Here is a 14,147-nt window from a genome sequence, read left to right as displayed (position 1 = left end):
AATTACATAATTAAAAATTACATCCCGAAAAAAAAAATTTACATTTCATAAAGAGGGTTTGTAGCTATACTTCCACTTCCTCCTCGATTTATTCAACACTTTATTTACGGCTACAAATAACGAACACTTTTCTTGAGCCATGCGAATACGGATATCATTTCGTTCATTGACTTCAGAAAAGAGGTCGAACAAACCGAATATGCATTTATTGTATACGTTAGTCACTTTTAAAAAAATGCGCCAATAAAGAAAAACATTAATGCCATCTAAAATTGAAAAACTTTTCCTAAAAAACTGAAGTCATGAGAAGCAGCCCATAGAACACAAGAAGCAAAAAATTGTCAACCCAAAATGAATAGGCGCCAAAATGAAAATGGAAACCCACAAGTCAGGCGACACAAAACAGAAAACAAGAAACAACAAGTATACACCATTATAAATAGGGGGTATTTATTGAAAACCAAATTAATACTCCAAGTCATTTATTGCAAAAAAGAAAATAATGAAGCAAAAAGAATTAGATACTTACAATAGGAACGAAATAATGCATGAGTTATTGATTGGTGTTAACAAAAAGGGGAAGCCAGCTCATGGATTAATGGGGGATATCGTCAAAAAGTACGATGTTTTGGAAGACCGTAAGTAGAATTCGGGCTAAAGTTAAAACTCAGCAAAAAGAGGGGGCCACATTGGATACAAGTAGTGAAAAGTTTGGCAGAACCAACAACACAATAATACCATTTGATGAAAGAAGATTCCAAGCCTTAGAAAACTCCAAAAAGACAAGTCAACAGGCAGTTGCAAATGTCATGGGTGTTAGCCAATCAACTGTATGGAGATGGAAAAAAAAGAAACACATACGCAAGCATACAAATGCAACCAAGCCACTGCTAACTGACACTAATAAGAATGACAAGTTACTCTTTTGTATTTCTAGTTGCATTTATGATGAGCAAACAAATGCTTTCAAATTCAGTGACATGTCTAACATAGTTCACATAGATGAAAAATTGTTCTATCTCACTATAACACAAAAAACGTACTATCTTACCCCAGGAGAACCTGAGCCACATAGGAAAATACAGTCAAAAAGATTCATTCCCAAAATTATATTAATGTGTGCGGTTGCTAAACCGATGTACTCTAATGAAGGTGAACTAATTTTTGATAGAAAAATAATTATCTTTCCTTTTACAGCTCAAGTGCTAGCACAAAGAAGATCCAAAAACAAGAATAGAGGGGAACCAGAAACTAAACTCATTCAATCTATAACAAAGAGACACATAAGGTCAATACTAATTGACAATATCTTACCGGCTATTAGAGAAAAATGGCCAGAAGGAGCAAGCAAAACAATTTACATTCAACAGGATAATGCAAAACCACAAATTCTAGACAATGATCCTGTAACACCCTGATATTTTTCCCCGATATATTTAATAATTCACTAGTAATATTATTTCTATATATACATATATATTTTATGTATTATTGGGCTTGGTCATGAGATTGCAATCCTTATTGGCAATTAGAATTATTTTGGGCCCAAACTTTTCCTTAACCCATCTTTTATTTTCAAAAAAAAAAAAAGATAATAGGAGGGAAAGTGGCCGGCCCTATGGGGACTCTTGGTGGAGTTTGTAACTCCCTTAGAGTAATAAAAGATCAATGCATTAATCCCATAAAATTAACCCTTCTTAATTCCTTAATCATTTTTCATTTTTGGCAACCTTTCATTTCTAAAGTTTCCAAGAAAAAAAAACATATCCTCTCAAAATTCCTCCTATCCACTTGCCTAACTCCATTATCCTTCATCATTTGGTGTTTTCCTTTACAATTGTAAGTGTAATTCCTAATCTACGTTGACTCTTAAGTTTTAATTTAAAATTCTATGATTATTATATGTTTTATCTTATAATTTATGTTTAATTTATGAATTGAAATTTCATGTATCATTTTGGGATATATTTTTCTATCTAAATTGATGAAGGATGTTTTTTTTAAGGTTTTTAGATATGCATATATGTGAAGAATAAGATTGGTTTGTGTGATGGGTGATTTTGAAATTTATATATAAATATGAATGTTCATGTAAAAAAATGTGTGTGATTTTTTTTTTATATTTGGTGAAAAAGTTATTTATTTTATTGGCTAATATGAGAAATTTATAATTTTTGCTAGAAAAAAAAATACAAATATGTGTAAAGAAATTATTATTGAACAATGAATTTAATCTCAAAGATGGTTCATAAGAATTATATAAATTTGGCCATTGATATTTGATAGGCAATGTACCATTTGAAATTTATTTGTTGATGAGTTTTGGTAAATCCCGTAGGGTTAGGAAAATGGTAAAAAAAATCTATTTTTGGAGCATTTTTTTGGCTTGAAAATAGGTTAAAAATGCTTAGAGTACATTATGAATTATGAAAATTAATATCGAGGGGTTTTGAAGCCTTCTGGACGCAACGGTGAAGTCGGAATTTCAGTTTGACAGCGTTAACATACTATTATGGACAGAATACTAAATCTGAATTTTATTTGATGTTATGTTGTGATGAAGTATGTTGTGTGATCATGAATTGTTTGCAAGTGTGGCTTGATGTTAGATGTGTGTGTGTGTGCTTTGATTGTGGTTTGAGAATGTGTGAATTTATGCTTATTCCCGTATGTACGATTGAATCATGTAGGAAGTCGGTTCGTGACGGGAAGTTGATAGGTTCATTTAAGATTTGCTTTTACTTTCTTAAGGTACGTATACGGAGTAAAACTTTGTACATCGTGGATCGGTTGTCATAAAGGAATAATAATAATAATAATAATAATAATAATAATAATAATAATAATAATAATAATAATAATAATATATTGAATAAAGTATGAAGATGATGTTATGCTTTCTTAATCAAGAGATATGATTTCAATAACTTGATGAGTAGAGGTAGTATGACCTCACTAACTTTAAAGTAAACGTAGTATGACGTTGATAGGTGAAAAGATTTTACTCGCGGTTTATGGGGGCATTATGAGCCACCGCGGGGATATGCATACTTAACCATAGGCACCGAAGTAAGGCGTGTTGCCTATTGTAGAGACTTGCTTAGGGGTTAGCTCCCCCTAATGTATTGTCTCACTCTTGAAGTTTGGGGTTTGGTCCGGCAGTATGGCCGAGAAAGTACAACAGTATGGCTGACTGACTCAATGAACCCTTTGAAATTTATTAAAAAGTAATTATTGAGCTGTAGCGGACGTATGGTAGGTTGCCATTGTGCTTTATGTTATAATGTTAATGTTATAAGAGATGTTTTGCTGACGTGTACTTTTGATCTTAACGATCCTGCGATGATGTTGTTTTCCTTTCGGGTTTAATAACTAGCAGTGAGTTAAGTTGCAGGCTGGGGAGTGAGGATTACACCTGAAGAATAAAATAGATAGAGTACGGAAAGATTTTAATTTTGAACTTTATTAACTGTTTAGGAATGGATTTGTTTAGGAGGCGACTTCGCTCTCGAGATGTACTCCTTGGACTTTTGGTTTCATATCTTTTATCCGCTGTTAAAATTATGATATCACTAAATAATCTACAATAACTCTAGTAGAACTCGATCCGCAAATTTTAACTTTAAAAGTTTCGTTTTCTCATGCCTTTATGACATCTTGGTTTAGCTCGGATCCTGCTTAGTTTTCTTTTAAAATATAAAAATCTCTCTTTTAACGATCTGAGTTTTTCTGGGATGTTACAGATCCAATATTCAGGTAAGCTGCAAATCAAGATGGATTCAATATCCATTTAGTTCAACAGACTCCAAATTCCCCTGATATGAACTTGTTAGACTTAGGTTTTTTTAGGTCTATTCAATCGTTACAACACCAGAAAGCAACATAAAACGACACTCAATTGGTTAGGGCTGTGACAGGTGCTTTTATTTATTGATTTTGCTATCAATCAATTATTTTGTTAATACTTCGGGTCTGAAAAAAATAAAATGATGTTAGAACTTAGATCATCTCCTTATCATCCTCCAAAATCTTTTTTTATGATAGGAGCAGATAAAATGTCATACAAACGATACAATCATACAATGGCACACCACATGACATGTTACATATCAACTACTAACATATACTCTCATCCAACTCAGCTCCAAAAAAGTACCAAAATCAGATATTTTTCCAGATACTACTCCTCTTTCCCCTTTTTTTATTCTCCCAAAATTCTCTTATTTATCTCCCACCTTCTCCCTCTTAATTCCTTCCTTCTTCCTCTTCCTTCTCATCATCTCCATTCTTATTAGCTTAAACCCAGAAAAATATCATTTCAAAAACAAAAACCCAGAAAAATATCATTCAAAAACAAAAACCCAGAAAAATATTATTTCAAAAACAAAAACCCAGAAAAATAATTATAAAAAAATGCTACCTTCAAAAACAATTGAAGAACAAAAACTAAATATAATCATAAATCCCTGTGATTTCTGCAACCATGAAACAGCCATTTTATACTGCAAAGCCGACACAGCTAAACTCTGTATAGCATGTGACCAGCACGTGCACTCTGCCAATACACTCTCCAAAAAGCATCTACGCTCACCTCTTTGTGACACCTGTGGATCCGAACCCGGATCCGTTAAGTGTTCGACCCACAACCTTTGTATCTGTCAAGACTGTGACAGAACTCTTCATCAAAACATGATCATTATCACCTATGGGTTAAACTTAAACCCGATTGAAAGCTTTTCGGGTTGCCCATCAGCTTTAGAACTTTCTATTTACTTAGGGTTTAAAAATGATCACCAGATGGGTTTAATGATGGACGGTGCTGATTTGATTGTACCTGGAGGTAATCATCTTGTGGGGCCTACTTTTCCATGGGGCTTTAATGATAATGAAATTGATGATATTGGGGTGATTAATGGATCTATTAAGAAATCCTTTAATGGGGAAAAAGAAAAAGATGCGATTAAGCAATTGTTAATGCTTCAAAAGAAGAAAAAGGATTGTTGTTCTGGAGATGATGAAGAAGAAAGGGATAGTTTGGTTGTTCCTGATGATGAATTTTGGTTAGGATTAGAGAATAATACTAATTCTAATACTAATTATAGTATTCATGATAATATTAATCATAATCATAATCAACAAAATATGATTCAATTGCAACAACTACAGCAGCAGCAAGAAGTGAACTTGCCATATTTAATGGGTTTGACTGCTGCTGCAAATGATGTTAATAATGTAAGTGGGCCTGCTACTATTGGGAATACTATGAGGGACCCTAGTCCTACTAATCCATCTATACAGGTTCGTTTATACTTTCTACGTTTCTGTTTACTCGTGACACCTTTACTTATTAATATTAATTGCAATTTAAAAAGTGAATTGACATGTTTATTGTAAGAAAATCAAGAGTAGAAGTGTTTAAACAAATTTGATGATTTAATATGTGTTTGATTTTGAAATTGATCCTGACTTGATCCTATTTTAGAATGATTTTAAAATTTAAAATTATATAAAAGTTAATATGGATTAGAGACTCAAATTTAAACCGACCAGAAACTTCTCACTCGAATTTGAACTCGGTTATCCGAATTTGACCCAAATTCAAATCAAGTTTATAGTTTTATTAAGTTACTACATTTTGGGATGTTTATTTTTAGATGAAAAACATGTTTTTGAATTATTTGAGTGTGATACTAATACATTGATACTCTTTGATAATATGTGCAATTATAATTTAATATTGGGAGTTCTGCTGTTGACTGCACTGATATTTGCCTTATTGGGAACTTTTACCTAATTAAGTAAGAATGAGTTTTTTTATGTCATGTGAATGTTTGATGCTGTGATGCATCTCTTAATATTGATACCACCATTGGTTTATTTGGCAAATTGTAGCTTTTTGAAGATAGGATTTTTGATTTGTTTTTTAATTTGGGGATGAATCTAAATAGTATAAATTGGGCCAAACACTCATTTTTTTTTATATATATATATATAGTGGTAATTCAATTGTCATTTTTTTGTTTTATGTTACGCAATTTAAAGGGTTTTTAGAATTTGATCGAATAACTCTAGACAATAGTCTAGAAAAGCCCGAGCCTATATTCCACGACCATTAAGTTATTGTAGTATATGATCTTAGTATGCTATTTATGTTGGTCTGATTGTGAATGTGGATGGTGTATTGATGTACTACTTTCATATAGAAGTAGACAAGTAGTTGAGTACTGAACTTTCAAATGTATCTTCATGTACCCAAGCTTGTAGCTTTTAAATTGCAACACCTTTCATGTGAACTTCACCGGAATTTGTGAGAACTTTTGAGTGAAGTGTTGTAAATTCAAAGTAACAGAGCGAGTAGAAAGTTGAAAGATGCTTCTTTTTATTTAACCTGTTGAGTAATCTCAGATTATGGGATTTCAATTTTTTGAGTGAATTTGTGAGATTAGTTTTTTTTTTTTTATCACTTGCGACACGAATAATCAAAACTCATGTGCATTCAAACTTTTCAGATATGGGATTTCAACTCAGGACGGACGAGAGATCATGAAGAACTCGGCCAGTTAGATGTAAGAAACCGTGAGAGTGATGTAAGTTTTATGATCAATAGCTACAGCTCAATTCTACCTGGAATTGGTTTGTCAAACTCAAAAGTCGTAAGGGATATGTATGATATGAATTGCTCCGGTGCCACTGAGGACAACCGACTTTTTAATGTATGTCATTGTCTTCCTGACCGAAGCTATTATATGCATTGTATAGGAATTTCAATCACTGAGATGTTACTGAAATTGTATTTGCAGGGTAACATGCAAAATCCAGCGGCAAGTCAGGGTCCAGCCACATCCGAGAGTAACAACTTGCAGATTATTAGCCCATCTTCAAGTTCAGTTTTTGGTAAACCGAAAAGTGTTGGCTCCACAGAGATCCATTTTATGGACCAATCTATATATCATGGAGCTGAGAATGCACTAACTGTGGTCAGAACAAAGGCCGACATGGAGATGATAGCGCAGAACAGAGGCAATGCGATGCAATGCTACAAGGAAAAGAAGAAGACAAGAAGGTATATATACCTCTGTACTTGTTTGTTTTATAAGTGACGATCAACTTTGAGGCCCTGCTCAGTGCAAGGTTGTTTTGGGTTGCTCTTACCCTTATAAGTAGCTGTTGATTGAAACAAGCTACATGCACCACTAAACGCTAAAAGTTGTAATCTTTTAAAACAAGCTATCTGCACCACTAAATACTATCTAAAGTGCTATCCAAAATAGTTTTTCATTAAATCAGTAAACTACTTACACTACTATGCCGCACACGCCCTTAGTTCACTAAGAGGATGGCGAACTTACTCTTGGATGTTCATTCACCTAGAGAATTAGGATACCAAATTCCATTTTAAGGGAAGTAGGAAGATGTGCTGAAGTGCACAGCTCTAGATTTTAAATTTCAACTTCCCACAAAGGGCGAATCCAGGGAACTAGTATAGGATTTGAAATCTCACATTTGTATGTTTACTAAACCGATTTGACTATCATTCTTCTGTGTTATATTTCACACAATTTAATATTTAAACAGTTTATAATCAAATTACCCAGGCCAAGATTCCCCCTACAATTCCCTTTTAATCATACTTTTGTACTTTCTGATGTAATTTTGTCCTCTGGCACTCCCTCTCAAGGGGTAAGGGTATGGATTGTCCGTCACTTTCTCTCACCCAGATTCTGTTTTCAAGCGGGATATTGAACTGAAGATGATGTAATTTTGTTGTATCACTGAATATCATTTGTGCTTGTTTCATGAATAGATATGAGAAGCATATACGTTATGAGTCGAGGAAGGCAAGGGCTGATACAAGAAAGAGAATGAAAGGACGATTCGTGAAGATCAACAATGCTTTGATTTGTTGAATGATATATGGTTATCAACTCCATACTGTGTAAATAGTTCAAACGTGGGCTGTTTTTTGAATCAATTTAGTGTACTATTATCAGTTTGTTTCTTCTAGTATAGTCTGATAACACTACAAATGTGATTATAAGTTCTTGTAATTCCCATACCAGCCATGTATTAGGATTCAGGTGTAAGAAAAATAAATCAGAGAAAATTGTATTAAGCGGCAGAAAGAAATGGATTACAGAATTGCTTCTGTTTGTGCATTGCTATCGCATTGTTTCTCATACTATTTTGAGTTCTCAAATGTTATTATGGTATGTGGGATATTTTCCACATCGATACATTAAAAATTATGCGCACACTTTTTTAGTCATTGGAATTTTTCTCTTATTGTCATATAATTTTGGGATGGTATTTAATGTGTAAACTTTGTTTTTTCCTGCATCGACAAAAAAACACACTAAACTTAACAGGTGTTAAACCTCAGTTATGCATATTTAACATGGTCAAATGAGTTTTTGTTTGAATTGTCTAATTGCATATTATCATAATATTAACTTTTTATAATTTTTAGATGTGTAGAGTGTAAGGATCGAATGGGGTCACTACGACACCCACAAAGTCACACAAACAAGACAACAAACAAAATCAACTCACACACAAGTTATACGTGGAAAACCCCTTCGATGTGAAGGATAAAAACCACGGGACCTCTTGAGGAGTCCACCCTATCTTCTCTTATTGATAAATTGAGGGAAAAAGAAACTCAAAACAGTACACAAAGGTTCACACACCCACCAACAACAACCAAGAACAATATGAGATGAATTAGAGAGCAAAAGGAGTGAAATCACCAAAAATACAGCATTCTGTCCAAAGACGATTCTGACCAAACCAAAACTTAAAAGACGATCTCCACCGTCCAAAATGAAGCCCTTGATGTCAGGAACAAGCTGTCAAAATTTGGGGACGATCCAACGGTGCAATTTTCGGCAAACAGCAGTTTTCTGATGGCTGCCCTCAAAGCTACGAGCACCCTCTTCTCTCTTTTTCTCCTCCTTTCTTTTTTGTGTGTTTTTCTGATTTTTTTTTTGATTACATCAAGCCAAGTAAAAAAAATAACCCTTAAGCTTCTCTTAGAAGCCACATAAATAGGTCCATCAATAAAAACCAAAAAAAAAAGAAAATATTACCTAAAACAATACAAGTATTGGATAAATGGGTTGGATCCATAACATAGAGCAATATATAAATCATTACAATAACAATTGAATTGCGTAAAAAGTTGAATATAAGAAGTATAGTGGAACGGAATATACTTTGTACGATAAATTATTACAAAAATAGACTTAATTAGTTTAATTTTTTAATCTATAATATTAGGTTTTACACATGTGCTAATTAGTTCCCAATTTTTAAAGTATAATACAAATTGTTTCTTTACTGTTTACAGGTTGGGCAGATCTATCCTCTATTACAATGAAAATTCTCAAGTCAAAGAATCTGAATTTTGAATGTTCAAAAATAAAATAATAGTGAATTGCTCTTTCAAAGAAAGCTACTAATTAATTAAACAGTTTATTATAAAAAGTCTCTTTAATTATCCTGGATTTAGCCACAACCAATTACAGATTACTGATTTCAAAGATACTGCTGAAAAATAGGTTGATGGGTTTTGGTACTGTACTTCTTTTTGCTTTTTCCATCACCATTTCTGCTGTAAATGGGAACCATGAAGGTATGTCTAATATCATTCTTATTGTATATTTAAGCACCTAAATTATAAGGCTATATGTGTAGCTAGAGTCGGGTCCTATTAAGAAATTAACTCAATTAAAAAAGCTTAAACTGATTGTTAAGGCCTCAGACGCCTCTGCACATGATAGCCCTTTGGCTAGAAGTGTAAATGCATCACAGATTCTCCTAAGATAAATAGTTGAGGTCTCTGAATATGTTATATATTCTCGTCATATAATTTCACTGTAACCTACTCGTGTATAGATACAGAACACCCGTGGGCTCGGACCCACAAATTCACAGGTCAAGAGCGTTGACTTGCACATACACTTGGTGAGGTTCATTGTTTCCCAAAATCATATAATAGTAAGAGGATTAGCCCATTAATATGCAAGTCTACGATCCATAAGTTTATCGATACATGTGAAGTATTTCCAACAGTACATGTCGAGATGTATATCCGTGTATATTGAATTATTCTAAGCTGAAATGATGGTGTGAGTTGTGCAGGAGATGTTCTTGCTAGCTGGAAAACGATGCTTAATGACCCAAATAATGTGCTGCAGAGCTGGGATCCTTCTTTGGTCAATCCCTGCACTTGGTTTCATGTAACTTGCAATGCCGATAACAGTGTTGTTAGAGTGTATGTTCCTTTTCATACTACTAATTGTTGCTTGGTTTGGAAAAATTCTCAGAGTCCCGCATCTAACTTTATGGATATGGTTTGTCATTTTTTTTTAACTCTAGATTTTAATCATAATTTCTATGACGACTGGATATAACGATAAATTGATGATGATGGTTAAGAATACTAGAAAAATAATTTATTTGGAATTAGGCAAATTTCATTTGATCTATTGAAGCTTCTTGAAACTATACCCAATCCTGATTTGTCAGAGACTTTGCCCAATTTTACATCTAACTTTATGCGTATGATTTGTCATGATTTTGAACTTAGAGATGCCCGGTTTAAGAAAATAATTGCGTTCGAATCTAGATTAAGGGTCTTTGAACTATACCCAATCCAGATTTGTCTTAGACTTAGAACTAATTCAAACCCGATTTAGACCCACCCAGGACAAATCCATTATTAATTTTAGATCTATATTCAATATATTTAAATTCATTTTAGATGTAATTAAACCTTAAAAATAATTTTTTGAAATGATAGACCTAAAAAAATCATAACAATACTAGATAAAATTACATATATAATTAGGTTAAAACCCTTACGTACTAATAAGGATCCATTTAATAACCAAACACTAATTATACTCGAAGTGTTAGAATCCAGGTCCAAAAATTTCAAACGCACGTGTTGAAATCCGGGCTTGGGTCCACTCATATTAAATAATTGGGTCGACTCAACAGAGACCTAACCCACAATCGTCTTTAAAGTTTAGACCCAATGGAATGCCTTTTTAAACCTAAATAATTAGATTCTCGATCAGATCTCTATGAAATCTGAGGCGGCTCGTCGTGTCTTGAACATGACAATTCAATTACTAACTTTATTTTTGGAAACATTTGAAGGGACCTGGGCAACGCTGGACTCTCGGGGACTCTTTCACCTAATTTGGCGCAATTGAGTAATCTTGAGTACTTGTATGTACAATTGCACAAAGCAATTCCTTTTGTGCAATGCGCACTTTTTTTATTTTTGTTTAAATAATTATGTATATGTACTTATTTGATGTCATGTAATTTGCTCATTTGGGGATGGATTTGATAGGGAAGTCTATCAGAACGACCTAACAGGAAAAATTCCTCCAGAGTTTGGTAATTTGACAAGTTTGGTGAGCTTGGATCTTTACAAAAATCACTTTTCTGGACCAATTCCTCATAGTCTTGGCAATTTGAAGTCCTTAAGATACATGTAAGTGTCTCATTCTAAGGCCAAAACTTGTTTATTTCCACTATAAGTAAAGTGTGTGAAGCAATTTTACTCTGATGCAGTGAATTATATTGGGGTGTTTCACAAACTAGTATTGGTTTTTTTGTCGTTACACTTAGTTTGTTTGAGCATTTGGTGTCTCGGAATATTATAATTAGGGGCGAATTCAGAATACTAGTATAAATTGGAATAAATTTTTAATTATATATGTTTACTAAACAAGTATGACTACCATTATTTTGTGTTATACGTTACACAGTTCAATATTAATATGTTTTTAATCAACATAAATAGTTAATTTTATTTTTTGCTTAAAAAAAGGCAATTTCTCTTGCTTAAACCTTTTGATAATAAGTGTGATATATGATCATACAATGAGTGGAGCTACTAATGGGCAAAGATCGGTCATGCATGACCCACTTGTAAATATAATAGTATAATAGCAATAAATCAGTTATGTTTGAGTCACAATATTTATAAGTTTTACTGTCATCATAACAAAACCTGTCAATTACATACTCTAGAAGCTCGACAAACTTTAACTTCTTCACCTAAAACTTAATTTTGTGATGTTTATATAAAATTTTGATCCACTTTCAACTAGCGTTTTGACTTTGCCTATGCACTCATTATACAACGCCGAACATATGAAACTAGGCCAAATACCAAACCCAATTGTTTAAAAATTTGTTCAAATCGTGTAGCATTTGATAGCTCTAATGAGTTGATGTATTATGAGCTGCTAATAGACTATAATTGAATATGTACAGGAGACTAAATAGTAATGCTCTAACTGGTGATCTACCAGCACAGATCCTTGAGCTTATACTGTGGGGTCATCTTCAAGTCTTGTGAGTTCTCATTCTTCCATGTATTACCACTATATTATAGAAGAAACAATAGGTGCACACATGTTAGAGTATATAATATTTTGGAGCCTCAATCATAAGCTTAAGCTTTTGGTTGAAATGAATTTTTAAGATGGCATTAGAAGCCAACGTGACAAGAGATCACGGCTTCAAATCTTAAATCTCTCAACCACCCCTCATTTAAAGTGCAATATTTAGCGCCAGATATAAAGACTAAAGAGAGCCTGTATTACATCCACACTTCTAACCCAATGGGCTCTCGTATGAGGAGGCATGTTAGAGTATATAACATATTCTATGCCTCAATCATCAGCTTTAAGGATTTGTTGAATTGGTTTCTTGACAACACATTTTAAAAATCAAGGAAATCTCATTCCAAAATCATACGGCAATGGGAAGAAGGGCTCTAATGAACTATAAAGTATGCACATCTTCTTTTTATCCATCAATGTGGGACATATCATCCCAACAATCTAGATTTAGAATCAAATTTATAATTAAACCATAACCATTAATCTCCGTATAAACATCATATTTACAGGAATGTTTCAGATAATTCAATGACTGGACGCGTTCCATCTACTAAATCAAAAAGATTGGCCATTACAACCATCATACAAGACCCAAAAGCTTCATGAACCTGTTATATACAGTGCAGTTGAATCAGCAGCCATTATACAGCACCGTACCCTTGGTTCACGGCTGATTTAATACTCAGAAGTCAGAACTTCATCGTGTTATACTCCTCCGTCTATTTAAAATTACTATTGAAAGAAATATTTTTCCTCACAATATGTCGCTATCAGTAGCATTCTTATCTTTTTAGCATGTTTGACTTGTCATATTCTTATGAAAATAAGTAAGATTAAAATTCAACTAATAAAGTTTGTGTGTTTGATTAACGAATTGTTCACAAACTTGAATACGCGAATAGACTCTTTATTTTATGTCGAGAAACCAATGTAATGACGAATGTAAGTTGATCATGTCCTCGCACAAGAGCTAAAATTTTCACTTCAAATGAAAAAAACTGAATAATAGATGAAATTTGAATTCATGACGTATAATATCAATTAATCAACTTAACAAAAGTTTAAAATAATAATTAATTGAACCATAACAAAAATATGTTATATACTTTATGACAACTCACAAGTTATTTACTGATAGTCTCATTTCTGTTATACCCGGCCTATACTTAAGAAAAATTTCGTTTTTTTTTCAATTGTTATAATTTTTATAAATTCTTGTGTGAGACGATCTTTTCATAAGATGCTATTTATATATGAGCTAAATATTCCAAGTAATACAATTATTAGCATATAAACACGTTGTTTTGAGATCGTTTCAACTCTATATTTTTTGATTTGATTTCACCGAAGAAAATGAAGAAAATAAGAGTATCGAGTAGGGCCATTTATCAATGAAGACCGATATATGTATAAATGGGCTGTGGACTGTGGACTGTGGACTGTGGACTATGGATCGAATAGCGGACCATAATTTTCCAACACGTTTTTTTGAAATAAATACACATATTTGAACACACGAAAACTTGGGTGAGACCGTTTTATTTGTGAGACGCATATTATTGGGCCGGTCTAATTGTATTTTTTTACCAATTTCACAAATTAAAATGTTAATTTCAAAAGTTAAAAGACCAATTTAAAGACTTAAAAGATCAATTTCAAGGATTTGAAAATGTTTTAAGTCATGAAATTTGACAGTTTTAAGACTGAAAAGGTCAATTTTAA

At 33.0% G+C, this 14,147-nt stretch overlaps 3 protein-coding genes across 3 annotated transcripts; all 3 read left to right on the top strand.

Moving 5' to 3' along the window:
* The first annotated feature begins 623 nt into the window (after positions 1-623).
* Positions 624-1,418, top strand: LOC130821785 (uncharacterized). The gene has a single exon (XM_057687564.1). The coding sequence runs from the start codon at positions 624-626 to the stop codon at positions 1,416-1,418; it is 795 nt and encodes a 264-aa protein (XP_057543547.1).
* Positions 1,419-4,093: 2,675 nt separating this feature from the next.
* Positions 4,094-8,162, top strand: LOC130820595 (zinc finger protein CONSTANS-LIKE 15-like). Its single transcript, XM_057686026.1, has 4 exons — positions 4,094-5,298; positions 6,510-6,713; positions 6,801-7,063; positions 7,805-8,162. Exons 1-4 carry the CDS (start codon positions 4,414-4,416, stop codon positions 7,905-7,907), a joined length of 1,455 nt encoding a protein of 484 aa, XP_057542009.1. The 5' UTR covers positions 4,094-4,413; the 3' UTR covers positions 7,908-8,162.
* Positions 8,163-8,333: 171 nt separating this feature from the next.
* On the top strand, positions 8,334-13,343 carry LOC130820596 (leucine-rich repeat protein 1-like). Its single transcript, XM_057686027.1, has 6 exons — positions 8,334-9,631; positions 10,141-10,273; positions 11,164-11,235; positions 11,363-11,506; positions 12,295-12,375; positions 12,935-13,343. The coding sequence occupies exons 1-6, from the start codon at positions 9,562-9,564 to the stop codon at positions 13,029-13,031; spliced, it is 597 nt and encodes a 198-aa protein (XP_057542010.1). The 5' UTR covers positions 8,334-9,561; the 3' UTR covers positions 13,032-13,343.
* The last annotated feature ends 804 nt before the right edge of the window (positions 13,344-14,147 follow it).

Source organism: Amaranthus tricolor, chromosome 8, assembly GCF_026212465.1.
Source record: "Amaranthus tricolor cultivar Red isolate AtriRed21 chromosome 8, ASM2621246v1, whole genome shotgun sequence".
Lineage (NCBI taxonomy): Eukaryota > Viridiplantae > Streptophyta > Magnoliopsida > Caryophyllales > Amaranthaceae > Amaranthus > Amaranthus tricolor.
The sequence above is the reverse complement of the archived record's forward strand: the minus strand, read 5'-3'. Positions and strand labels throughout refer to the sequence as shown.

What these genes read in the sequence shown, in the direction of transcription:
- LOC130821785 (XM_057687564.1), top strand. Translation starts at nt 624, where the DNA reads ATGTTTTGGAAGACCGTAAGTAGAATTCGGGCTAAAGTTAAAACTCAG.
- LOC130820595 (XM_057686026.1), top strand. Translation starts at nt 4,414, where the DNA reads ATGCTACCTTCAAAAACAATTGAAGAACAAAAACTAAATATAATCATA. An exon ending in CTACTAATCCATCTATACAG is followed by an intron (nt 5,299 to 6,509) that starts GTTCGTTTATAC and finishes CAAACTTTTCAG; the next exon opens with ATATGGGATTTCAACTCAGG. An exon ending in AGGACAACCGACTTTTTAAT is followed by an intron (nt 6,714 to 6,800) that starts GTATGTCATTGT and finishes TTGTATTTGCAG; the next exon opens with GGTAACATGCAAAATCCAGC.
- LOC130820596 (XM_057686027.1), top strand. Translation starts at nt 9,562, where the DNA reads ATGGGTTTTGGTACTGTACTTCTTTTTGCTTTTTCCATCACCATTTCT. An exon ending in TTGAAGTCCTTAAGATACAT is followed by an intron (nt 11,507 to 12,294) that starts GTAAGTGTCTCA and finishes GAATATGTACAG; the next exon opens with GAGACTAAATAGTAATGCTC. An exon ending in TGGGGTCATCTTCAAGTCTT is followed by an intron (nt 12,376 to 12,934) that starts GTGAGTTCTCAT and finishes TCATATTTACAG; the next exon opens with GAATGTTTCAGATAATTCAA.